The sequence below is a fragment of the Thalassophryne amazonica genome, chromosome 7, assembly GCF_902500255.1.
Source record: "Thalassophryne amazonica chromosome 7, fThaAma1.1, whole genome shotgun sequence".
NCBI classification, from domain to species: domain Eukaryota; kingdom Metazoa; phylum Chordata; class Actinopteri; order Batrachoidiformes; family Batrachoididae; genus Thalassophryne; species Thalassophryne amazonica.
Genome location: NC_047109.1, coordinates 1,548,072 through 1,575,806, shown reverse-complemented (window position 1 = coordinate 1,575,806; position 27,735 = coordinate 1,548,072). Strand labels below are relative to the sequence as shown.

Here is a 27,735-nt window from a genome sequence, read left to right as displayed (position 1 = left end):
AAACATAAAAACAACATCCCTCTGGTGGAGTGATCCGCGGCTCGCTCTCCAGCGCCCGCAAGGATTAAAGCCGGCGCTCCTGGACTTCCTACCACCGCCAAACACCCCCCAGGTGGACACGACAAACTGATTCTCTGTGAAGCAAAGAGACAGTGAGGTAAGTCAACAGATACAACTATATCTTCCAATAAACACTCTTCAGCCAGCACCTTCTTCACAGACAAATCAGCCCTCATGCCACCTGGAGAGCAAAGAAAAGAACACCAAAACATCCAGCTACGCCCCCCCCCCCAACACACAACACAGAAATCTTGCTTGTTTGTGGATGACCAAATACTTATTTTTATACCATAATTTACAAATAAATTCTTTAATTCTTTTTTTCTCATTTTGTATCATAGTTGAAGTGTAAATTACAAACCTCTGTCATCTTTCTAAGTAGGAGAACTTGTACAATCAGGGACTGACTAAATACTTTTTGGCCCCACTGTAAACATAATAATTCTGACAGCTGGGGAATCACTTGTAATTATTATTTGTTTTATTGATTAAGTGATTGATTGAATAATTTATCCTGCTGTTCCCAACTCTGTCCAGCTGGTGGCAGTATTGCACTGAAATACACCACCAAGTAAAATAATTCACGGCATTTTGCAGCAGTTGTTATCGTGATACGGTTACCTTAAAGTGTTCTCAGTAAGCAGCAGTGAACATGTGAATGAAGACTCAGGAGCCGACAAAAAACTTCTGGTAATACTACAAAATATATATTTGCTTTTAGTCAAGTGTACTTTGAACGAAGCGTTTTATTTTGAGGCGCGTTTTGTCATATGTCCTCACAAAGATAATACCGTCGTTACGAGCGTCGTTAGACTTTAGCCGTTAGCTTGCTGCTCGTCTCTGTTACTGACTTTATCTAAAGTGAAAGTCAGCTCTATTTAGGGTGACCAAATGTCCGTATTTCCCGGGACATGTCCGTATTTCACGTTCTGTGCCGGGCATCCCGGGTTTTTTTTTTAAAAGTGAGGAAATGTCCTGGTTTTTAAATTACCTTCATTGGACCATTAAATTTACAGGCACTAGGGCACTGCGCACGGCGCTGCGTGTGACGTAATCCATGAGCCGCGTCAGTGAGGGCAGCCCTGTTCTTAATCAGAATGTAGACAGCGTGACTGTCAGTACGCAAGCAACATGCCGAAGTGAAAGTGTATGTTTACCGACGATTTACAAAAGCGTTTCCCCGCTTTCAGACCGGGTCGAGACAAATGGGAAGCCTTGTGCACAGTGTGCAAAGCAGGCGCATATGTCTCGGTGTCCAATGGAGGTGCAAGGGATCTGAAAAGCCACCTGGACACCGAGAAGCATAAAACAGCTGTCCGAGGTGAGAGTAGTGCTAGCTCGATCACACAGTACTTTGTCAAACCAGGGGACGAGGATGCAGTGAATGCAGCGGAGGCTGCATGGTCATTTCACACAGTGAAACATCACAACAGATATCGATCTATGGACTGCACAAGTTCATTGTTGAAAAACACCCTCCCCGATTCAGACACAGCCAAAAAGTTTAGTTGTGCCCGAACTAAGACCGAGGCTATTGTTGACGGTGTTCTGGCACCTCATTCTGTAGACGTGGCGCACGAAGCGCTCAAAAACATCCCATTTTGTGGTGTAAGCACTGATGGAAGTAATCACGGTGCGGTGAAAATCTTCCCCATAATTATTCAGTACTTTGATTGGAAGGAGGGTGGTGTGCAGAGTAAACTAATTCAAGTGCAAGATACACCAAACGAGACTGCAACCACCATCGCCAATTACCTAATGGAAACATTGACAAAAAACAATTTGGCTTCCAAATGCGTCGCATTTACTGGCGACAATTGCAACACTAATTTTGGTGGAACCCGGCGTGACGAAGGGGGAAATAATGTATTTGCAAATTTGAAGAGAATGCTACAAAACAAAACATTGATTGGCGTGGGTTGCCCAGCGCATATTCTTAACAACTGTGTCCATCACGGGGCAGACAGACTTGATGTGGACATTGAGAATATAATTTTTAAAATCTACCAGTACTTCCACATTTACACTGTGCGCACAGAGTCCCTCAAAGAGTATTGCGATTTTGTGGATGTTGAATACAGGAGGATGCTGTCACACAGCAAGACCAGGTGGCTCTCTCTGTTCCCAGGCATAGAGAGGATGCTGCAGATGTTCCCTGATTTAAAAGCATGCTTTTCATCTCAGGAAAAGCCACCCATGATGATTAAGGGATTTTTTTTTTGAAAACCCATTTAGTGAGATATACTTGTGGCACATGCACTCACTCATGTCCGTCTTCCACAATCACATTCAAGAAATGGAAAGGGAGAACAACTCCATCATGGAGGTTAAGAAAATATTGAGCAGCATCCACTACATTCTTATTGAACGGAAGAACAACAATTTCATGTCCCTCAAAGTTAAGGGACTGCTTGCCGAAAATCGCAGAGGACTTGAAGAGGGCTGTGACAAGTTCATAGCTGATGTGCTCGGCATGTACAATTCATGTTTGGAGTATCTGGAGAAGTGGATGACACCTATGGAAGAGTTCTCACCATTCATGTGGATGGACATCAATCAATCAATCAATCAATTTTTTTATATAGCGCCAAATCACAACAAACAGTTGCCCCAAGGCGCTTTATATTGTAAGGCAAGGCCATACAATAATTATGTAAAACCCCAACGGTCAAAACGACCCCCTGTGAGCAAGCACTTGGCTACAGTGGGAAGGAAAAACTCCCTTTTAACAGGAAGAAACCTCCAGCAGAACCAGGCTCAGGGAGGGGCAGTCTTCTGCTGGGACTGGTTGGGGCTGAGGGAGAGAACCAGGAAAAAGACATGCTGTGGAGGGGAGCAGAGATCGATCACTAATGATTAAATGCAGAGTGGTGCATACAGAGCAAAAAGAGAAAGAAACAGTGCATCATGGGAACCCCCCAGCAGTCTACGTCTATAGCAGCATAACTAAGGGATGGTTCAGGGTCACCTGATCCAGCCCTAACTATAAGCTTTAGCAAAAAGGAAAGTTTTAAGCCTAATCTTAAAAGTAGAGAGGGTGTCTGTCTCCCTGATCTGAATTGGGAGCTGGTTCCACAGGGGAGGAGCCTGAAAGCTGAAGGCTCTGCTTCCCATTCTACTCTTACAAACCCTAGGAACTACAAGTAAGCCTGCAGTCTGAGAGCGAAGCGCTCTATTGGGGTGATATGGTACTACGAGGTCCCTAAGATAAGATGGGACCTGATTATTCAAAACCTTATAAGTAAGAAGAATTTTAAATTCTATTCTAGAATTAACAGGAAGCCAATGAAGAGAGGCCAATATGGGTGAGATATGCTCTCTCCTTCTAGTCCCCGTCAGTACTCTAGCTGCAGCATTTTGAATTAACTGAAGGCTTTTTAGGGAACTTTTAGGACAACCTGATAATAATGAATTACAATAGTCCAGCCTAGAGGAAATAAATGCATGAATTAGTTTTTCAGCATCACTCTGAGACAAGACCTTTCTGATTTTAGAGATATTGCGTAAATGCAAAAAAGCAGTCCTACATATTTGTTTAATATGCGCTTTGAATGACATATCCTGATCAAAAATGACTCCAAGATTTCTCACAGTATTACTAGAGGTCAGGGTAATGCCATCCAGAGTAAGGATCTGGTTAGACACCATGTTTCTAAGATTTGTGGGGCCAAGTACAATAACTTCAGTTTTATCTGAGTTTAAAAGCAGGAAATTAGAGGTCATCCATGTCTTTATGTCTGTAAGACAATCCTGCAGTTTAGCTAATTGGTGTGTGTCCTCTGGCTTCATGGATAGATAAAGCTGGGTATCATCTGCGTAACAATGAAAATTTAAGCAATACCGTCTAATAATACTGCCTAAGGGAAGCATGTATAAAGTGAATAAAATTGGTCCTAGCACAGAACCTTGTGGAACTCCATAATTAACTTTAGTCTGTGAAGAAGATTCCCCATTTACATGAACAAATTGTAATCTATTAGACAAATATGATTCAAACCACCGCAGCGCAGTGCCTTTAATACCTATGGCATGCTCTAATCTCTGTAATAAAATTTTATGGTCAACAGTATCAAAAGCAGCACTGAGGTCTAACAGAACAAGCACAGAGATGAGTCCACTGTCTGAGGCCATAAGAAGATCATTTGTAACCTTCACTAATGCTGTTTCTGTACTATGATGAATTCTAAAACCTGACTGAAACTCTTCAAATAGACCATTCCTCTGCAGATGATCAGTTAGCTGTTTTACAACTACCCTTTCAAGAATTTTGAGAGAAAAGGAAGGTTGGAGATTGGCCTATAATTAGCTAAGATAGCTGGGTCAAGTGATGGCTTTTTAAGTAATGGTTTAATTACTGCCACCTTAAAGCCTGTGGTACATAGCCAACTAACAAAGATAGATTGATCATATTTAAGATCGAAGCATTAAATAATGGTAGGGCTTCCTTGAGCAGCCTGGTAGGAATGGGGTCTAATAAACATGTTGATGGTTTGGATGAAGTAACTAATGAAAATAACTCCGACAGAACAATCGGAGAGAAAGAGTCTAACCAAATACCGGCATCACTGAAAGCAGCCAAAGATAACGATATGTCTTTGGGATGGTTATGAGTAATTTTTTCTCTAATAGTTAAAATTTTGTTAGCAAAGAAAGTCATGAAGTCATTACTAGTTAAAGTTAATGGAATACTCTGACTCTTTGTCAGCCTGGCTACAGTGCTGAAAAGAAACCTGGGGTTGTTCTTATTTTCTTCAATTAGTGATGAGTAGAAAGATGTCCTAGCTTTACGGAGGGCTTTTTTATAGAGCAACAGACTCTTTTTCCAGGCTAAGTGAAGATCTTCTAAATTAGTGAGACGCCATTTCCTCTCCAACTTACGGGTTATCTGCTTTAAGCTGCGAGTTTGTGAGTTATACCACGGAGTCAGGCACTTCTGATTTAAAGCTCTCTTTTTCAGAGGAGCTACAGCATCCAAAGTTGTCTTCAATGAGAATGTAAAACTATTGACGAGATACTCTATCTCACTTAGAGTTTAGGTAGCTACTCTGCACTGTGTTGGTATATGGCAAGCTTCCTCACAAAGAACAACTTGTCCGGAAAGCCCTCACAGTATGTGGGTACCCACGATGGTCCCTGGACAAAGTGCAGAAGTCCCAGAGAACAAAGAGACCAGATAGACAGGAGACGGAGGCAAGAAGAAGAGTGTCTCTCCCTTATTTAGCAGGAGTAGGGGAAAAACTACAGAGGATCTTCAGACAGCACAAAATCCCAGTTTACTTTAAACCGGTTAACACCTTGAGACAGAAATTAGTTCACCCTAAGGACAGGATCCCTAGTTACAGAGCAATGTAGTGTATTGTATCAGATGTCAGGAAAACTGTAACGAACACTACATAGGTGAGACTAAGCAACTTTTACACAAAAGGCTATACCAGCACTGCAGAGAGGGTGCCAGTGGACCTCAGTCTGCAGTTCAGCTCCACCTTAAAGACACTAACCACACATTTGAGGACAAGGAAGTTAAAATATTAGCCAGAGAGAAGAAATGGTTTGAGAGAGGTGTCAAGGAGGCATTCTTTGTGAAATGTTTGAAACCCAGCCTTAACCGGGGAGGGGGTCTGAGACACGCTTTATCCCCTGTTTACAATGGGGTACTCAGGTCAAATGAGTTTCAGTCTTTTGTTCATGGTAATGAGTCATTCACGTCATCAGCAGAGTCGTCAAGGGAGCCATCAGGAGAGGGACAGCTGCCCTGTCATTAGGAGGGTGCTAACTAGAGCACAATAGGTGCTAATTAGAGCTATTGTTTAGTCACTAGCCTATAGCAGTCTGCCTCTCGGTAGGAGGGGTCTGGTTAGGTTTAAAACTCCAGCTTTTGTGACTTCTTGATTATTCTTCTCTACAAGAGTCAAGACAAAAGTCAGACCACCAGAGCAAGAGTTTTAGCTGAGGAAGCTTCTGCGATTTGAAGCGAAACGTCCTCGCGTCAAGCAACCCAGTCCAGTCGAAGATTCAAGCTTCTCTACTATGGCATGCTCTAATCTCTGTAATAAACTTTTATGGTCAACAGTATCAAAAGCAGCACTGAGGTCTAACAGAACAAGCACAGAGATGAGTCCACTGTCTGAGGCCATAAGAAGATCATTTGTAACCTTCACTAATGCTGTTTCTGTACTATGATGAATTCTAAACCCTGACTGAAACTCTTCAAATAGACCATTCCTCTGCAGATGATCAGTTAGCTGTTTTACAACTACCCTTTCAAGAATTTTTGAGAGAAAAGGAAGGTTGGAGATTGGCCTATAATTAGCTAAGATAGCTGGGTCAAGTGATGGCTTTTTAAGTAATGGTTTAATTACTGCCACCTTAAAAGCCTGTGGTACATAGCCAACTAATAAAGATAGATTGATCATATTTAAGATCGAAGCATTAAATAATGGTAGGGCTTCCTTGAGCAGCCTGGTAGGAATGGGGTCTAATAGACATGTTGATGGTTTGGAGGAAGTAACTAACGAAAATAACTCAGACAGAACAATCGGAGAGAAAGAGTCTAACCAAATACCGGTATCACTGAAAGCAGCCAAAGAGAACGATAATGTCTTTGGGATGGTTATGAGTAATTTTTTCTCTAATAGTTAAAATTTTGTTAGCAAAGAAAGTCATGAAGTCATTACTAGTTAAAGTTAATGGAATACTCAGCTCAATAGAGCTCTGACTCTTTGTCAGCCTGGCTACAGTGCTGAAAAGAAACCTGGGGTTGTTCTTATTTTCTTCAATTAGTGATGAGTAGTAAGATGTCCTATCTTTACGGAGTTTGGTGTTTTATTTTGCACCATGTATGTGCAAAATAAAACAAAACACTCCTCCAGGTATGTTTTTGATGAGAATATAACATCATAACTTTATTACAAGCTCAAATGTTGATGTTGCATGATAAAGGCCTTTTAATAATAACTCACTTAAAGAAATAATGGCAAAACTCACATGTAAGTAAAAAAACAAAAAATAAAAAAACGATTAATTGAAAAAGTAATCAACTGATTAATCGATTACTAAAATAATCACCGATTAAATGTGAATACGCCAGTTTTGAGTTTCTCAGTGCGCATGCGTTTTCAAAACTGGTGACAGTGTTACTTTGTGCACAGTAGAACAACGCTGTCAGTTGCTTTAGGCCCTAATTTTGTATTTTATTGACTGTACAGCCAGTGACACAGCACCCTTTTGGTGCATTTACTGGATTAGAACCGATCAAAATACTACAGGAGACAAAGAATTTTTACTTGCCAGTTTGAAGTGAGTTTTCTTTGTTTCAGAAGGCTTCATAGCCAACAAAATTCACTACAATACGACCCCTGGCAAAAATGATGGAATCACCAGCCTTGGAGGATGTTCATTCAGTTGTTTAATTTTGTAGAAAAAAAGCAGATCACAGACATGACACAAAACTAAAGTCATTTCAAATGGCAACTTTCTGGCTTTAAGAAACATTATAAGAAATCAAGAAAAAAAAAATTGTGGCAGTCAGTAACGGTTACTTTTTTAGACCTTTTTAGATCTGCTCGTTAGTCTGCATCTAAAAAGGAGTGATCACACCTTGGAGAGCTGTTGTACCAAGTGGACTGACATGAATCATGGCTCCAACACGAGAGATGTCAATTGAAACAAAGGAGAGGATTATCAAACTCTTAAAAGAGGGTAAATCACGCAATGTTGCAAAAGATGTTGGTTGTTCACAGTCAGCTGTGTCTAAAATCGACCAAATACAGACAATATGGGAAGGTTGTTAAAGGCAAACATACTGGTAGACCAAGGAAGACATCAAAGCGTCAAGACAGAAAACTTAAAGCAATATGTCTCAAAAATTGAAAATGCACAACAAAACAAATGAGGAATGAATGGGAGGAAACTGGAGTCAACGTCTGTGACCGAACTGTAAGAAACCGCCTAAAGGAAATGGGATTTACATACAGAAAAGCTAAACGAAAGCCATCATTAACACCTAAACAGAAAAAAACAAGGTTACAATGGGCTAAGGAAAAGCAATCGTGGACTGTGGATGACTGGATGAAAGTCATATTTAGTGATTAATCTGCATTGGGCAAGGTGATGATGATGGAACTTTTGTTTGGTGCCGTTCCAATGAGATTTATAAAGATGACTGCCTGAAGAGAACATGTAAATTTCCACGGTCATTGATGATATTGGGCTGCATGTCAGGTAAAGGCACTGGGGAGATGGCTGTCATTACATCATCAATAAATGCACAAGTTTACGTTGATATTTTGGACACTTATCCCATCAATTGAAAGGATGTTTGGGGATGATGAAATCATTTTTCAAGATGATAATGCATCTTGCCATAGAGCAAAAACTGTGAAAACATTCCTTGCAAAAAGACACATAGGGTCAATGTCATGGCCTGCAAATACAACCCCTGGCAAAAATTATGGAATCACTGGCCTCGGAGGATGTTCATTCAGTTGTTTAATTTTGTAGAAAAAAAGCAGATCACAGACATGACACAAAACTAAAGTCATTTCAAATGGCAACTTTCTGGCTTTAAGAAACACTATATAAAATCAGCTAAAAAAAATTGTGGCAGTCAGTAACGGTTACTTTTTTAGACTAATCAGAGGGGAAAAAAATATGAAATCACTCATTTCTGAGGAAAAAATTATGGAATCCTGAAAAACAAAAGAACGCTCCAACACATCGCTAGTATTTTGTTGCACCACCTCTGGCTTTTATAACAGCTTGCAGTCTCTGAGGCATGGACTTAATGAGTGACAAACAGTACTCTTCATCAATCTGGCTCCAACTTTCTCTGATTGCTGTTGCCAGATCAGCTTTGCAGGTTGGAGCCTTGTCATGGACCATTTTCTTCAACTTCCACCAAAGATTTTCAGTTGGATTAAGATCCGGACTATTTGCAGGCCATGACATTGACCCTATGTGTCTTTTTGCAAGTAATGTTTTCACAGTTTTTGCTCTATGGCAAGATGCATTATCATCTTGAAAAATGATTTCATCATCCCCAAACATCCTTTCAATTGATGGGATAAGTGTCCAAAATATCAACGTAAACTTGTGCATTTATTGATGATGTAATGACAGCCATCTCCCCAGTGCCTTTACCTGACATGCAGCCCCATATCATCAATGACTGTGGAAATTTACATGGTCTCTTCAGGCAGTCATCTTTATAAATCTCATTGGAACAGCACCAAACAAAAGTTCCAGCATCATCACCTTGCCCAGTGCAGATTCGAGATTGATCACTGAATATGACTTTCATCCAGTCATCCACAGTCCACAGCTGCCTGTGAACAACCAACATCTTTTGCAACGTTGCGTGATGATTTACCCTCTTTTAAGAGTTTGATAATCCTTTCCTTTGTTTCAATTGACATCTCTCATGTTGGAGCCATGATTCATGTCAGTCCACTTGGTGCAACAACTCTCCAAGGTGTGATCACTCCTTTTTAGATGCAGACTAACGAGCAGATCTGATTTGATGCAGGTGTTAGTTTTGGGGATCAAAATTTACAGGGTGATTACATAATTTTTTCCTCAGAATTGAGTGAGTCCATATTTTTTTTCCCCTCTGCTTGGTCTAAAAAAGTAATTTACTGACTGCCACAATTTTTTTTTTTTTTCCTGATTTCTTATAATGTTTCTTAAAGCCAGAAAGTTGCCATTTGAAATGACTTTAGTTTTGTGTCATGTCTGTGATCTGCTTTTTTTCTACAAAATTAAACAACTGAATGAACATCCTCCGAGGCCGGTGATTCCATAATTTGTGCCAGGGGTTGTATACAAAATTTGACTTGCTCTTTTAAAAATTTTCTGGGGGAGCACCCCCAGACCCCCCAGAATCAAGCCCCCACCACCCTTTTATGTACCTTTTAGTTCAGGTTTTGCATTCTTTTTATTTTTTTTGTCTTTCTCCTTAGAGGCTATTTAGAATAGATTTGTATGCTGTAAAATGTGTTTATTGTATTTATTGAGGAAAAACAGTGTGTGCCCCCACTACACCACATTTTAGGGAATTGCTGGCATTGATTTCTGCCAGGAAAAAATTTCAGTCAGGTGAAAATTTATTGCTTTAACCCATGCTTAGTCGACTAAAGGTTAGTTGCCCAACATTAGTCATCTCATCTCTGTTTCACATCAAAGGTTAAACTTGTAGATTAGCCATCCAACATGACTAAACAGTTTTTACAGATATAAGTGGCCTCGCTAGTGGCGTTGCTAAGAAATGACTCCAGTGCGCAAGAGTTTTGTTTACTTCTGGGTTGGTTCTCTGCTATAAACATGTCCAAGTCCACCACACCAGACGAGAAGTGCTCCCGGCCTCGGTGTCCGTAAACATCTCCAGTGGATTATTCCAGTCCCAGAACACCCGCTCCCGCCCCAAGTCTCTCCTTCCTTCCTGCTCCATCAATCAGTGGTACATGATAGCCGCACTGAAATTTTGTCGACTGAAATAAGATTAGCTTCCACTGAAACAGGCTAAAAACTTTAGTCGGCTAACGTGAAAATTTAGCGGAGAAGCGCTTTGTGCAATGACTAAGGTCAAAAGACGAGTTGACGAAGTGAGTTTAGTCGACTAAACAAGATTAGACTGCTTTATGAAACCAGGCCCTGGAGTCAAATATGTTTTTGTAGCTGAGGTTTAAAGGTACCAGAGGCTGCAAAGTGCAGTTTGAAGTGTCCCCAGGTTGGAATCCCGGTCTGGGAGACCTTTGGTGCACGTCTGTCCCTGTTTCCTGTCTTTCTTTGTCTCTATAATTATAATAAAAGCTGAAAAATACCCAAAAAGTCCAGATAAAAGATATTTAATGGTGATCTGTTGGAGGACACAGGAGGATGCTGCTCAGAAGACAACTCGTGTGTTTATGAATTGCACACTGAAGGACTTTGTGCACTATGTGGAGACACATGATGTCCTCTTTCTGTCCACAGATGGAGAACTACAGGAAGGCGCGTACGGTGGAGCAACCGTGCATCTGTCCCTTCACCGACCTGCCCACAGATACTCCCAAAGTCCACGTCAAAGACGGCAGCAAGCTCCGCAACCTGCTCCGCTTCGCTCTCAGTCACATGGGTGCCAAAAAGCCCATAGTGGCCGAGGAAGAGAGAGGACTTCCCACAGCTGATGAAAGTGGCGTGGCTGCAGAGAGACAGGAAGTGCCAGGTCCAGCGATCAGCCAGCGGATCGTTTTTACAGCCAGCGGGAAGGGCGTGTCCAAAGCCATCACGTGTGCGGAGATCATGAAGCGGCGGCTGAAGAAGCTCCACCAGCTGACCAGGCTGCTGTACTGCACCGTGGTGGAGGAGTGGGAGCCGCTGGAGCCTGCCGCCGGCCTCTCCGGCCTCGACAGCCTCACCGTCAGCAGAAACCTGCCCGCCATCTGGATCCTGCTTTCCTGTGAACCGCTAGACTGCAGCCAGCCCGGGTACCAGGCGCCGGGCTGCTACGACGCCCTGTGGGCCCAGAACGCCCGCCGGGAGGAGGCCGGGGGCTTCAGTGGACAGAAACAAGGACAGAGGAGAAAGAAAGGAGGCGGAGTCAGAGGCAAGGGAGCGCCTGGCCATCAGAAGGGGCGACTGTGACGGCCGGCGGAAGGCCAGAACTGATTTCCATGTTCACACACAGACTGGCTTCAGGTGTTTAAGCTCATTGGATTGTTGCTTTTGACTGTTGCTCAACATTTTCTAGACATCACCAAGTTACCATCACTGACTGCTCGTGTCCCACTGATTTAGTTGTTTCTCGCTGGCTGTTAATTGACTGTTAACCTTCTAAGCGCTTCTCATATTTTAAAGGGGCTTTTTCAGTTTGTTTGGCCAACAGTACAAAATACAAGTCTTCTTATACTTCTACTAATGGTAATCTGAAGTTCACCAAGTTGAGTCCCAAAAATTGTTTGTTTGTTTGTCTTAATTCTTTACTGTTTTTGCATTTTGGTTTTAAAACAGAAACAAAATTACCCTGTTTTTGTTGTAATTTTGTTTTGAAACGGAAAAACCGAAGAATAAATGATACACAGATTCTGTGCTCGTAGAAAAAATTTAGATTTATATTAATTCCTTGATTGGTTGAAAAAAATGTTACATGGGTTGTATTTATGGGTGATTCTTTAACTACGGGCACTATTGGCCTTGTAAATGTAATTTCCACCACACCATTGCCTTACAATATAAAGCGCCTTGGGGCAACTGTTTGTTGTGATTTGGCGCTATATACATGTGCTCTGATGTCACTGTTTATCTCCATAGAAACTACCCAAACAATCTTTCATACAAACTGTTTAAAGGGACATTACAGTGTTGTGGTGGAAATCATGGCAATAGTGTGGGACAACTACGTTTTGTTTAAAAAAAATCACAACAGTTGTATGACATTGAATACCCCAATTATGTTTTGATTATTTTACTGATATTTTATTCAGAGATATTTCAAAACATTAGAAAAAATGTTTCTTTACCATTCATTTCTATCATTGAAGATCAAAAGTCTGGGTGTGGGACAAGCACAAAACGGCAATGTTTGCATATAATGATGCTGAAAAAAGGTGAAAGTCATCATAGACTACTAGAACAAATTTCTTAACACACTTTCATTGTAAAGATAACTATAAAAGTGTGAAATTTCCCCTTTTTTCTGTTTTTCATACAATATGATCAAAGGACATAAGTGCCCGTAGTCTAAGAATCACCCGTATAGGAACTACTGCAGTGTCTGTAGGAAGTATGTGTTCCTATAGAAAAGTGGGAACTTTGTTGACAAGCTTTGTCGAAGCTTCTGCGTGAGAACATTCCACCTTGTGATGATAAAGCATGAAGCGTCTGTGTGTCTGTGGCTCGCATAGCTCCGACTGTGTATTATTTATTTCTTATTTTCTGTCTCCCCATGAACGCATTAGAAATAGGCATCTGTTTAAGGCAGATAATGACTTATCTTTGTCGAAGGTGGCGGGTGAGAACGTTCTGTCTTGTGCCAGTAATGATGACTTCAAAATATAGGTTTTGAAAATTAATCCCCAAAATTTTCATAATAAAGGATGCACATCATCGTGCCATGTGCAAGTCATATCCAGTAGCTGAGGCCCATCTGACAAACAGAGATATGCAAACTACAGACACACACACAGACATTTCTTGCTTTAGAGATTATTATATTGTATAGATGGATGCTTTACACTGATAGACCACCATACTTTAGAAGACATTTTGTGTTTGGTGAATGAGCACATGACACAGACTTATCTCCAGATCATGATTTTAAAAAAAAATCTGATCCTAATGTCTGTGATGTAATCTTTTATATAGCGCCACCAGCAGGTTAAAAATACCCACTTTGTGACAACAGACGTCACACATTAACGTACACATTCCCCTCACGTGGTAACAGACAGACACAAATATCACTGTGTTTGTGTGTTTTCATGGTAGAAGTGTCAAATTCTGCACAGGCATTGTTTCAAATGTGTTTGAAAAGCCTTCAGTTAATTCAAAATGCTGCAGCTAGAGTGCTGACGGGGACTAGAAGGAGAGAGCATATCTCACCCATATTGGCCTCTCTTCATTGGCTTCCTGTTAATTCTAGAATACAATTTAAAATTCTTCTTGTTACTTATAAGGTTTTGAATAATCAGGTCCCATCTTATCTTAGGGACCTCGTAGTACCATATCACCCCAATAGAGCGCTTCGCTCTCAGACTGCAGGCTTACTTGTAGTTCCTAGGGTTTGAAAGAGTAGAATGGGAGGCAGAGCCTTCAGCTTTCAGGCTCCTCTCCCGTGGAACCAGCTCCCAATTCAGATCAGGGAGACAGACACCCTCTCTACTTTTAAGATTAGGCTTAAAACTTTCCTTTTTGCTAAAGCTTATAGTTAGGGCTGGATCAGGTGACCCTGAACCATCCCTTAGTTATGCTGCTATAGACTTAGACTGCTGGGGGGTTCCCATGATGCACTTTTCTCTTTTTGCTCTGTATGCACCACTCTGCATTTAATCATTAGTGATTGATCTCTGCTCTCTTCCACAGCATGTCTTTTTCCTGATTCTCTCCCTCAGCCCCAACCAGTCCCAGCAGAAGACTGCCCCTGAGCCTGGTTCTGCTGGAGGTTTCTTCCTGTTAAAAGGGAGTTTTTCCTTCCCACTGTCGCCAAGTGCTTGCTCACAGAGGGTTGTTTTGACCGTTGGGGTTTTTCCGTAATTATTGTATGGCCTTGCCTTACAATATAAAGCGCCTTGGGGCAATTGTTTGTTGTGATTTGGCGCTATATAAATAAAATTGATTTGATTTGTTGTCCGTTCGGCTGCTCGCGTTTTGTTCGGGGTCACCACAGCGGGTACAGACAGATCCGCGTTGGTATTTTGATCATAAAAAGTAGGTATCTCGCCAGTCTCCATTTTCCCCTGAGGATAATAAATAGGAAAATCCAAGCTGGCAGCCAGACCGTTCTGGAATATCTTCAAAACACTCTTCATGACTGTCATGAGGTGTGTATTTTATTTATTTATTACACAGACACAAATGACATGTCGGTTTCTGTGTTTCTAACAGTCCAAAAGACGGTAACTTTAAAATGATGTTAGAAACAGAACATGCACGTTACAGAAACCGGTACGAGTCTGTTTATGATCTGATCCCTGAGTAAGAGACTGGTTATTGGTTTAACTGATGCTGGTTAACAGGTTAACTGACACTGGTTAGTGATTTAACTGATGCTGGTTGCTGGTTTTGGGTGATCTGTCTGTGAAGTGAGTCAGTCTGAGAATCCTGCTGGGATTTGGATCATCTGACTTCCTGAGCTGCTGACTGACTGCTCGAGAGGATTACAGATTCCCTCCAGGCGGATCAGGAAAGCAGAGAATGTTCCTGCGTGGAGCGGCGGCCATCCTGCTGCTGGCCTGCTGGCTGCCGCTTGGCCCGGTGCTGGTCCGGGTCCAGCACGTGGTGCCGGTGTTCTGGTTGATGCCTGTCACCGTGGTACCCAGGAAGCAGAACCTGACCGGTAAGGTGGTTCCAGCCATCGGACTGGCCCTGCAGGACCTGAGGAGAGAACCACCGCCTCTGGGGAACTGTGAGCTCCACCTCCAGCTGCTGGACTCTCAGGTGAGGATTCAGTTCACATTCTGACCTAAAAATGTGCCAGTAAATCAGAGGTTCTGTTTTCGAGCTGCAAAGATGATGAATTGGAAACGGCGTGTCTACAAATGGAGCCTGGTTTCATATTTTCATTCCATGTTTATGTTTCCATTGTGATCCTGCCACAGGACTCAAAGCTGTGTTTGACACCATGTGGGCGGGGCCACAGTACCCACTGGTCTTTGGAGGGGTGTGTCCCTTTGTGACGGTGCTCATTGCTCGAGCGCTTCCAGCTCTGGACCTGGTTCAGGTAGAAATCCAGCCTGCTTCAGTGTTACTGTCTCTCTGCTCCTGCTTCTGGCTGTTTGTTACCATAAGAGTAGGAATGGATTTCAGTACAATCTGATGCAAAAGTAGGTGTTTTAATCATGTGCAGCCATTTAGGGTGAAGAAGGATTGAGATGGAAGTGGGGACAGTGTGTTGAGAAGGTGGAGGGAACCTTTTGAGGAGCCAGTGAATGAAGAAAATGAGAAAGAGAAAGCTGGATGATGTGGAGAGGACTTGTATGGGATTAGTAAGGATGAAGAGTGGGCAGCTATGAAGATGATGAAGAGTGGAAAGGCAGTTGGTCTAGATGGCATTCCAGTGGAGGCATGGAAATGTCTAGGAGAGATGGCAGTGGAGTTTCTAACCAGACTGTTTCATAAATTCTTGGAAAGTGAGAGGATGCCTGAGGAGGGGAGACAAAGTGTGCTGGTTACTATTTTTAAGAACAAGAGTGATGTGCAGAGCTGCAGTAACTACAGAGGCAAAAGGTTGATCAGCCACAGCATGAAGTTATGGGAACGAGTAGTAGAAGCTAGGCTTAGAAAACAGGTGAAGATCTGTGAGCAACAATATGGATTCACTCCGAGAAAGAGCACTGAGAGCTGAAAGATGATGATTTTTTTTTTTTTTGTATATTCTTTTTTGTCAAACAGCGCCTCCTACTAACTCTCAAGCACAGTTGAGGATCACTGAGTCTTGGTTCATGTTTTACGTCACGCTTGACTTTATATTCGCAGATGAAGGTGGATCTGATCAGACAGCTGCTGAAGGCTGAAGTTCAAGTTGTTTCCACACAGAGTTTCTCTGATGACGCCTGCAGCAGCCTGAGGACGATGAAAGTACTGATAGACACTCTGCACTCCAGAAAAACACACAAACAAATGCAACAGGATTTAATCGTTTGCTTTGTGACTGAACTGGACAATTGCTTTAAATTTGACGTCTGAATGACTTTCAGAGGGTCTTAATATTTTTAACAGAAGAGCGACGTCAGGATCATCATTGGACAGTTTGAGGAAGAGTCTGCTGCCGAGGTGTTCTGCTGTGTGAGTTCACGTCAGCATCACAGGAAGTGCTGACAAACAACACACACAGACACACACAGTGCAGCAGATAGACAAAATGATTGTGCATTTTTTTGGACTAAAGCATGAAATTTGCCACACACATTCTAAATTAACTAATGCTTATTTTTAGATGAGGAGCTGACCTCTAATGACCTACAGGGGTCAATGAAGAATTACACAGGGGTCAAAATTTAAAAGTGTTCTAATCATATTGAAAGGTATATCATATTGTTTGTCTGAGCCAAAATATTCCAAAAAGGTATAGTTTGGACTATCTCATGACTGAATGTTTTGGAGTTATGGAGTAAAAACAGCAAAAATGGTGCCAAAGGTCAATTTCAGTTTGTACAGGGGTCAAAAGTTAAAGTTGTGCCAGTTTTGGTAATAAAGTGGTGCACATTATTGGTTGAGGTAATAGGATTAATAAATGGAATAGTTTGGACTGTGTTGTATGTTTGGTCTCTAAAGTAAAGGTCAAACAACGTTGATGTCCATTTGATTCTATGACATGTGACACGTGTCACCCAGTAACATGAAAACTAAACATGACAGATTGTGCAAACTATTACTTTTAAAACCCTATTAACCAATAATTTGCATCACTTTATTACCAAAATTGGAGCAACTTTAACTTTTGACCCCTGTACAAACTGAAATTGACCTTTGTCACCATTTTTGCTGTTTTTACCTCATAACTCCAGAACATTCAGTCATAGATAGTCCAAACTATACCTTTTTAGAATCGTTGTGATCAGACAAATAATATGATATACCTTTCAGTATGACTGGACCATTTTACATTTTACCCCTGTGTAATTCTTCATTGGCCCCTGAAGGTCATTAGAGGTCAGCTCCAGGATGGCTCCACATCTCAAAATAAGCATTAGTTAATTTAGAATGTGTGGCAAATTTCATGCTTGAGTCACAAAATGAACAATTGTTATGGAAATGTTAGTGCAGCTGGACCACTAACACGTTGATCTGGATGAAGTGATGATGGTGACGCCTCTGGATCTGGTGTAGATTTGAGTTTTGATCTGGATCATGTTCAGGTTGTAAAGCGGTGAATTTGACCTAAACTCTGTTCCTCTTTCCTTTCTGTTTAAACTGACACTTGACTGAGTGGTTTGTTTCTCTGTGACTGTAGATTCAGGAGATGAAGTCCAGCAGCATTGCTGACATGTGTTCTGGTGACACAGGTGTACAGGCTGAACCTGTTTGGATCTCAGTACCAGTGGATTCTCAGTGCTGGATGGAGGCTGCAGGATCTGGTCACTAGGTGTACGGAGGCCGGAGTTCTGACGGCTGCCAACGGCTCCATCAGGCTACAGACCGGATCGCTCAGCAACACAAACACACTAGGCATCTCCGAACGGGTGAGGACTGCTGGAGCATACCTCCTGTCATGTCAAGGGAAACCTCTGTGGTCCACGGTCCTCTCAAAGAACCCGTTCATCACCTTGCGTCATGTCAAATGAGACCTCTATGGTCCAGGGTCCACTCCAGAACCTACTCACCATAACATTTGCCAATCAATCAATCAATCAATAGACAGTTGATGATTTCCAATGATGTCATCACGTCTGTGTGAACAGAAGCCTGCTCTGATTAGCCTTGAGTGGTGAGCCTGGAAAAACTAACATTAGCTTCCTTCATTCCACAACAAGTTTCCTGGGCCACAATTAGTTGCTCAGGAAGCTGGATTGTTTGGTGGGTTACCATCATGGCGGACATTGTTATCAGGTCTTGAACTCTAGTGAGCAGGAACCCCATCCTACACCTCTACCATCCCTTCCTGATTTACCAGGCAATCAGGAAGTGGTCATCACTAAATGTAGCCAATGACGTCTTACTTTTGGAGACCTGAGAATTGACTGCTTCAGTGCCTGGGTGGTTGCCATCCAGGACCTAATGCTGTTCCATGGTGTCATGGATGTGGTGAAGCACAACAGTGGCTTGTGTGTAGAGAACAAAGATTTCCATCACATTTTATATTTTGTTTGTTTTGATGAAGATATTGGTTCCAGTTTTGCTGGTTCTCTGCAGACTCCCCTAGAATACCGAGACGTCTACCTCAGACAAGTTGGTCAGGACCAGTCAGGCGCTAATGCTCTCCATGCCTTCGCCTACGATGCTGTTTGGGTCGCTGCCAAAGCGTTTACTCGGGCGATGGAGGCGGTAAAGTACCGAGAGAAATACAGCGTCCAACCAAACGTGACGGTCAGTGACGAGGACATCCTGAAGACGCTGCTGGAGGCCGTGAAGCGGCTGCAGTTTGACGGCGTGACGGTGAGAAGGACAAACTGATATACTGCAGCAACAAATTAATAGAAACGGCTACAAGTACTAAAGCTCATACCAGAGTACTGGTTCCATTGTCATCACCGGTACTGATAGTAGTTATGTACCTGTACTGTGAAAATTCACACTATAAATTATTAGATTTATAGTCTGCAAATGATAGTTTTGCCCAGTGGAGGAATCAAATTCTGCTCTGGGTCCTGTGAAGACGTGCACCTGCATAAACCAATTTCATTTTGGCGTGAATGTTTGAGGCCACATCAAAGTCAAATCAGGACACAGAGGAGCAAAGTGACCAAAATGATTATTCCATGTTGACGAGTGGGTATTGTGGAGCGATTTACTGTTCCTTTGCTGAAACTTGTGCAGTGACACTTGCAGGTCCATGACAGAAAACTGCACTATACGTAAAAGTCACATGTGAGTCTTAGAGAAGAAATGAACTCACACTGAATACTTGCTCCAAGTGTTTTAAAAACTCCCCAAATGAAAAACAAACAGAATTCAGAACAGATTTTACTTAAAAATTCCCATAAAGCTTTAATAAACACATAAAATACAACAGCCGGCCCCTTACATGGGTTTGTAGGTGATCCTGGATGTGGCCCAGCTGTTCCCTGTGTGGGGGCAAACAAACCGTGATGTCATAAAAATCAAATATGGCTGCTTTTGGTCCTGTGTGGCACAAAAAAGTTATATCGTGTGATAATATCTGTGCAAAATGTAACGTAGCACAAAATGTAACGTAGCGCAAAATGTAATGCAAAATGTAACATAGCGCAAAATGTAACATAGCGCAAAATGTAACATAGTGCAAAATGTAACGTAGTGCAAAATGTAACGTAGCGCAAAATGTAATGCAAAATGTAATAGCGCAAAATGTAACAGCGCAAAATGTAACATAGTGCAAAATGTAACGTAGCGCAAAATGTAACGTAGCACAAAATGTAACAGTGCAAAATGTAACGTAGTGCAAAATGTAACGTAGTGCAAAATGTAACGTAGTGCAAAATGTAACGTAGTGCAAAATGTAACGTAGCGCAAAATGTAACGTAGCGCAAAATGTAACGTAGCGCAAAATGTAACGTAGCGCAAAATGTAACGTAGTGCAAAATGTAACGTAGCGCAAAATGTAACATAGTGCAAAATGTAACGTAGCGCAAAATGTACCGTAGCCCAAAATGTAACAGTGCAAAATGTAATGTAGCACAAAATGGAACATAGTGCAAAATGGAACATAGTGCAAAATGTAATGTAGCACAAAATGTAACGTAGCACAAAATGTAATGTAGTGCAAAATGTAACGTAGTACAAAATGTAATGCAAAATGTAACATAGCGCAAAATGTAACATAGCGCAAAATGTAACATAGCGCAAAATGTAACAGTGCAAAATGTAACATAGCGCAAAATGTAACGTAGCACAAAATGTAATGCAAAATGTAACATAGCGCAAAATGTAACATAGTGCAAAATGTAACATAGCACAAAATGTAATGCAAAATGTAACATAGCGCAAAATGTAACATAGCGCAAAATGTAACATAGCGCAAAATGTAACGTAGCGCAAAATGTAACGTAGCGCAAAATGTAACGTAGCGCAAAATGTAACGTAGCGCAAAATGTAACGTAGCGCAAAATGTAACGTAGCGCAAAATGTAACGTAGTGCAAAATGTAACGTAGCGCAAAATGTAACGTAGTGCAAAATGTAACGTAGCGCAAAATGTAACGTAGCGCAAAATGTACCGTAGCCCAAAATGTAACAGTGCAAAATGTAATGTAGCACAAAATGGAACATAGTGCAAAATGGAACATAGTGCAAAATGGAACATAGCACAAAATGTAACGTAGCACAAAATGTAATGTAGTGCAAAATGTAACGTAGTACAAAATGTAATGTAGCACAAAATGGAACATAGTGCAAAATGGAACATAGTGCAAAATGGAACATAGCGCAAAATGTAATGTAGCGCAAAATGTAACGTAGCGCAAAATGTAATGTAATGCAAAATGTAACGTAGCACAAAATGGAACATAGTGCAAAATGGAACATAGTGCAAAATGGAACGTAGTGCAAAATGTAATATAGCGCAAAATGGAACATAGTGCAAAATGTAACGTAGTGCAAAATGTAACGTAGCGCAAAATGTAACGTAGCGCAAAATGTAACGTAGTGCAAAATGTAATGTAGTGCAAAATGAAACATAGTGCAAAATGTAATGTAGCACAAAATGGAATGTAGCACGAAATGTAAAGTAGTGCAAAATGTAATGGTTTATTTGTACAAAAAGAGAGAATTCTTCATTATCAATTTTATCATTATCAATTCTTCATTATCTGAAGATAATGGTGAAATTCTGTGAACTTTTTCTCCTCTGTCCTCATCATTTCCTGTATTTGTATTTAACTATTAGAGAAAAAAATACTCATAACCATCCCAAAGACATATCGTTCTCTTTGGCTGCTTTCAGTGATGCTGGTATTTGGTTAGACTCTTTCTCTCCGATTGTTCTGTCTGAGTTATTTTCATTAGTTACTTCATCCAAACCATCAACATGTTTATTAGACCCCATTCCTACCAGGCTGCTCAAGGAAGCCCTACCATTATTTAATGCTTCGATCTTAAATATGATCAATCTATCTTTGTTAGTTGGCTATATACCACAGGCTTTTAAGGTGGCAGTAATTAAACCATTACATAAAAGCCATCACTTGACCCAGCTATCTTAGCTAATTATAGGCCAATCTCCAACCTTCCTTTTCTCTCAAAAATTCTTGAAAGGGTAGTTGTAAAACAGCTAACTGATCATCTGCAGAGGAATGGTCTATTTGAAGAGTTTCAGTCAGGTTTTAGAATTCATCATAGTACAGAAACAGCATTAGTGAAGGTTACAAATGATCTTCTTATGGCCTCAGACAGTGGACTCATCTCTGTGCTTGTTCTGTTAGACCTCAGTGCTGCTTTTGATACTGTTGACCATAAAATTTTATTACAGAGATTAGAGCATGTCATAGGTATTAAAGGCACTGCGCTGCGGTGGTTTGAATCATATTTGTCTAATAGATTACAATTTGTTCATGTAAATGGGGAATCTTCTTCACAGACTAAGGTTAATTATGGAGTTCCACAAGGTTCTGTGCTAGGACCAATTTTATTCACTTTATACATGCTTCCCTTAGGCAGTATTATTAGACGGCATTGCTTAAATTTTCATTGTTACTCAGATGACACCCAGCTTTATCTATCCATGAAGCCAGAGGACTCACACCAATTAGCTAAACTGCAGGATTGTCTTACAGACATAAAGACATGGATGACCTCTAATTTCCTGCTTTTAAACTCAGATAAAACTGAAGTTATTGTACTTGGCCCCACAAATCTTAGAAACATGGTGTCTAACCAGATCCTTACTCTGGATGGCATTTCCCTGACCTCTAGTAATACTGTGAGAAATCTTGGAGTCATTTTTGATCAGGATATGTCATTCAAAGCGCATATTAAACAAATATGTAGGACTGCTTTTTTACATTTACACAATATCTCTAAAATCAGAAAGGTCTTGTCTCAGAGTGATGCTGAAAAACTAATTCATGCATTTATTTCCTCTAGGCTGGACTATTGTAATTCATTATTATCAGGTTGTCCTAAAAGTTCCCTAAAAAGCCTTCAGTTAATTCAAAATGCTGCAGCTAGAGTGCTGACGGGGACTAGAAGGAGAGAGCATATCTCACCCATATTGGCCTCTCTTCATTGGCTTCCTGTTAATTCTAGAATAGAATTTAAAATTCTTCTTCTTACTTATAAGGTTTTGAATAATCAGGTCCCATCTTATCTTAGGGACCTCGTAGTACCATATCACCCCAATAGAGCGCTTCGCTCTCAGACTGCAGGCTTACTTGTAGTTCCTAGGGTTTGTAAGAGTAGAATGGGAGGCAGAGCCTTCAGCTTTCAGGCTCCTCTCCTGTGGAACCAGCTCCCAATTCAGATCAGGGAGACAGACACCCTCTCTACTTTTAAGATTAGGCTTAAAACTTTCCTTTTTGCTAAAGCTTATAGTTAGGGCTGGATCAGGTGACCCTGAACCATCCCTTAGTTATGCTGCTATAGACGTAGACTGCTGGGGGGTTCCCATGATGCACTGAGTGTTTCTTTCTCTTTTTCTTTTCGGATTATTAAGATCATGATTAACGCTGTGACATATTATTAAGGTCATGATTAACCCTGTGACGGATTATTAAGATCATGATTAACGCTGTGACATATTATTAAGGTCATGATTAACCCTGTGACGGATTATTAAGATCATGATTAACGCTGTGACATATTATTAAGGTCATGATTAACCCTGTGACGGATTATTAAGATCATGATTAACCCTGTGACATATTATTAAGATCATGATTAACCCTGTGACAGATTATTAAGGTCATGATTAACCCTGTGACAGATTATTAAGGTCATGATTAACCCTGTGACAGATTATTAAGGTCATGATTAACCCTGTGACGGATTATTAAGATCATGATTAACCCTGTGACGGATTATTAAGATCATGATTAACCCTGTGACGGATTATTAAGGTCATGATTAACCCTGTGACGGATTATTAAGATCATGATTAACGCTGTGACATATTATTAAGGTCATGATTAACCCTGTGACGGATTATTAAGATCATGATTAACCCTGTGACAGATTATTAAGGTCATGATTAACCCTGTGACAGATTATTAAGGTCATGATTAACCCTGTGACAGATTATTAAGGTCATGATTAACCCTGTGACGGATTATTAAGATCATGATTAACCCTGTGACGGATTATTAAGATCATGATTAACCCTGTGACAGATTATTAAGATCATGATTAACCCTGTGACATATTATTAAGGTCATGATTAACCCTGTGACGGATTATTAAGATCATGATTAACGCTGTGACATATTATTAAGGTCATGATTAACCCTGTGACAGATTATTAAGATCATGATTAACCCTGTGACGGATTATTAAGATCATGATTAACCCTGTGACGGATTATTAAGATCATGATTAACCCTGTGACGGATTATTAAGATCATGATTAACCCTGTGACAGATTATTAAGATCATGATTCACGCTGTGACAGATTATTAAGGTCATGATTAACCCTGTGACAGATTATTAAGATCATGATTAACCCTGTGACGGATTATTAAGGTCATGATTAACCCTGTGACGGATTATTAAGATCATGATTAACGCTGTGACATATTATTAAGGTCATGATTAACCCTGTGACGGATTATTAAGGTCATGATTAACGCTGTGACATATTATTAAGGTCATGATTAACCCTGTGACAGATTATTAAGATCATGATTAACCCTGTGACATATTATTAAGATCATGATTAACCCTGTGACAGATTATTAAGGTCATGATTAACCCTGTGACGGATTATTAAGATCATGATTAACCCTGTGACATATTATTAAGATCATGATTAACCCTGTGACAGATTATTAAGGTCATGATTAACCCTGTGACGGATTATTAAGATCATGATTAACCCTGTGACGGATTATTAAGATCATGATTAACCCTGTGACAGATTATTAAGATCATGATTAACCCTGTGACATATTATTAAGGTCATGATTAACCCTGTGACGGATTATTAAGATCATGATTAACCCTGTGACGGATTATTAAGATCATGATTAACGCTGTGACAGATTATTAAGATCATGATTAACGCTGTGACATTATTAAGTGTTGTGTGGGCTGCTGAAGAGGAGGTACTGCTGGCCCACCACCACCAGAGGGCGCCCTGCCTGGAGTGCGGGCTCCAGGCACCAGAGGGCGCCGCCGCCTCACAGGAGCAGCCTCGGTAACAGCTGTCACCCATCACCTGAGACAGCTGACGGCAATTATCACTGGGGTATATCAGCAGGACGGCATCTCCACCTCATCGCCGAGATATCGTTTCTACCAGAGAGGTAACGTATCAAAGCTACGGAGTGTATCTTTTTGGATTTGTGCTTAGTTTGTGGATTACTGTTCCAACGAGAGGTGGAGGTAACTTCCCTGCTGTTCGGAGTTCTGGGTGCAAACGCGCCCCCATCTAACTGTCCTTTCTTTGTTCCTCGCCAGCAGTACCAGGTCCGACACGCGGAGAGTTCGGGACTTGGCGGCTCCAGTATACCCGGGGTCCTGTGGCGGAGGAAGCCGTGTGGTTCCGGTCTTACCTTGGAGAGGCGTCTCCTATCTTCGAGCCTGCCCACACGACACTTTTGTGAATTGACTGTTGTCCATTTCTGTGATTGGTTGTATTCGTTGTGCACATTCACAACAGTAAAGCTTGTTATTTTGGCTTACTCCATTGTCCGTTCATTTGCGCCCCCTGTTGTGGGTCCGTGTTCCTACACTTTCCCAACAATTAAGGTTATGATTAACCCTGTGACGGATTATTAAGATCATGATTAACGCTGTGACATATTATTAAGGTCATGATTAACCCTGTGACAGATTATTAAGATCATGATTAACCCTGTGACGGATTATTAAGATGATTAACGCTGTGACATATTATTAAGGTCATGATTAACCCTGTGACAGATTATTAAGATCATGATTAACCCTGTGACGGATTATTAAGATCATGATTAACCCTGTGACGGACTATTAAGATCATGATTAACCCTGTGACAGATTATTAAGATCATGATTAACGCTGTGACATATTATTAAGGTCATGATTAACCCTGTGACAGATTATTAAGATCATGATTAACCCTGTGACAGATTATTAAGATCATGATTAACGCTGTGACATATTATTAAGGTCATGATTAACCCTGTGACAGATTATTAAGATCATGATTAACCCTGTGACGGATTATTAAGATCATGATTAACCCTGTGACGGACTATTAAGGTCATGATTAACCCTGTGACGGATTATTAAGATCATGATTAACGCTGTGACATATTATTAAGGTCATGATTAACCCTGTGACAGATTATTAAGATCATGATTAACCCTGTGACGGATTATTAAGATCATGATTAACGCTGTGACATATTATTAAGGTCATGATTAACCCTGTGACAGATTATTAAGATCATGATTAACCCTGTGACGGATTATTAAGATCATGATTAACGCTGTGACATATTATTAAGGTCATGATTAACCCTGTGACAGATTATTAAGATCATGATTAACCCTGTGACGGATTATTAAGATCATGATTAACGCTGTGACATATTATTAAGGTCATGATTAACCCTGTGACAGATTATTAAGATCATGATTAACCCTGTGACGGATTATTAAGATCATGATTAACCCTGTGACGGACTATTAAGATCATGATTAACCCTGTGACGGATTATTAAGATCATGATTAACGCTGTGACATATTATTAAGGTCATGATTAACGCTGTGACATATTATTAAGGTCATGATTAACCCTGTGACGGATTATTAAGATCATGATTAACCCTGTGACAGATTATTAAGATCATGATTAACCCTGTGACGGATTATTAAGATCATGATTAACCCTGTGACGGATTATTAAGATCATGATTAACGCTGTGACATATTATTAAGGTCATGATTAACCCTGTGACAGATTATTAAGATCATGATTAACCCTGTGACGGATTATTAAGATCATGATTAACCCTGTGACGGACTATTAAGATCATGATTAACCCTGTGACAGATTATTAAGATCATGATTAACCCTGTGACGGATTATTAAGATCATGATTAACGCTGTGACATATTATTAAGGTCATGATTAACGCTGTGACATATTATTAAGGTCATGATTAACCCTGTGACGGATTATTAAGATCATGATTAACCCTGTGACAGATTATTAAGATCATGATTAACCATGTGACAGATTATTAAGATCATGATTAACGCTGTGACATATTAAGGTCATGATTAACCCTGTGACGGATTATTAAGATCATGATTAACCCTGTGACGGATTATTAAGATCATGATTAACGCTGTGACATATTATTAAGGTCATGATTAACCCTGTGACGGATTATTAAGATCATGATTAACGCTGTGACATATTAAGGTCATGATTAACCCTGTGACAGATTATTATAAGATCATGATTAACCCTGTGACAGATTATTAAGATCATGATTAACCCTGTGACATATTATTAAGATCATGATTAACGCTGTGACATATTATTAAGGTCATGATTAACCCTATGACGGATTATTAAAATCATGATTAACCCTGTGACAGATTATTAAGGTCATGATTAACCCTATGACGGATTATTAAAATCATGATTAACCCTGTGACATATTATTAAGATCATGATTAACGCTGTGACATATTATTAAGGTCATGATTAACCCTATGACGGATTATTAAAATCATGATTAACCCTGTGACAGATTATTAAGGTCATGATTAACCCTATGACGGATTATTAAAATCATGATTAACCCTGTGACATATTATTAAGGTCATGATTAACGCTGTGACATATTATTAAGGTCATGATTAACCCTGTGACATATTATTAAGATCATGATTAACCCTGTGACAGATTATTAAGATCATGATTAACCCTGTGACGGATTATTAAGATCATGATTAACCCCGAGACAGATTATTAAAATCATGGGACACTCTGTGGGCTTCGCTATGCTGTTCACTGAAACATGGAGCGTCTACTCGCTGTGAAGAACCAATCAGAAGGTATGTGAGAGATGATGCAACACGTGTGACTCTGAGGTGGTGAGTTTAACTCGTGGGAGCAGATGAGTGCACAGCGACCCGGCTGTGTGGTCCTCTGGATGACTCTACTGGATGCGTTTGTGTTAACCTCCTGGCAGGTCCTG

The 27,735-nt window shown here is 40.6% G+C and overlaps 1 protein-coding gene and 1 pseudogene across 1 annotated transcript; both read left to right on the top strand.

Moving 5' to 3' along the window:
• The first annotated feature begins 656 nt into the window (after positions 1 to 656).
• On the top strand, positions 657 to 12,211 carry LOC117513545 (ribonuclease P protein subunit p25-like protein). Its single transcript, XM_034173705.1, has 2 exons — positions 657 to 750; positions 11,029 to 12,211. Exon 2 carries the CDS (start codon positions 11,029 to 11,031, stop codon positions 11,677 to 11,679), a length of 651 nt encoding a protein of 216 aa, XP_034029596.1. The 5' UTR covers positions 657 to 750; the 3' UTR covers positions 11,680 to 12,211.
• Positions 12,212 to 14,946: 2,735 nt separating this feature from the next.
• LOC117513183 overlaps positions 14,947 to 27,735 on the top strand; it is a 22,997-nt pseudogene continuing 10,208 nt past the window's right edge.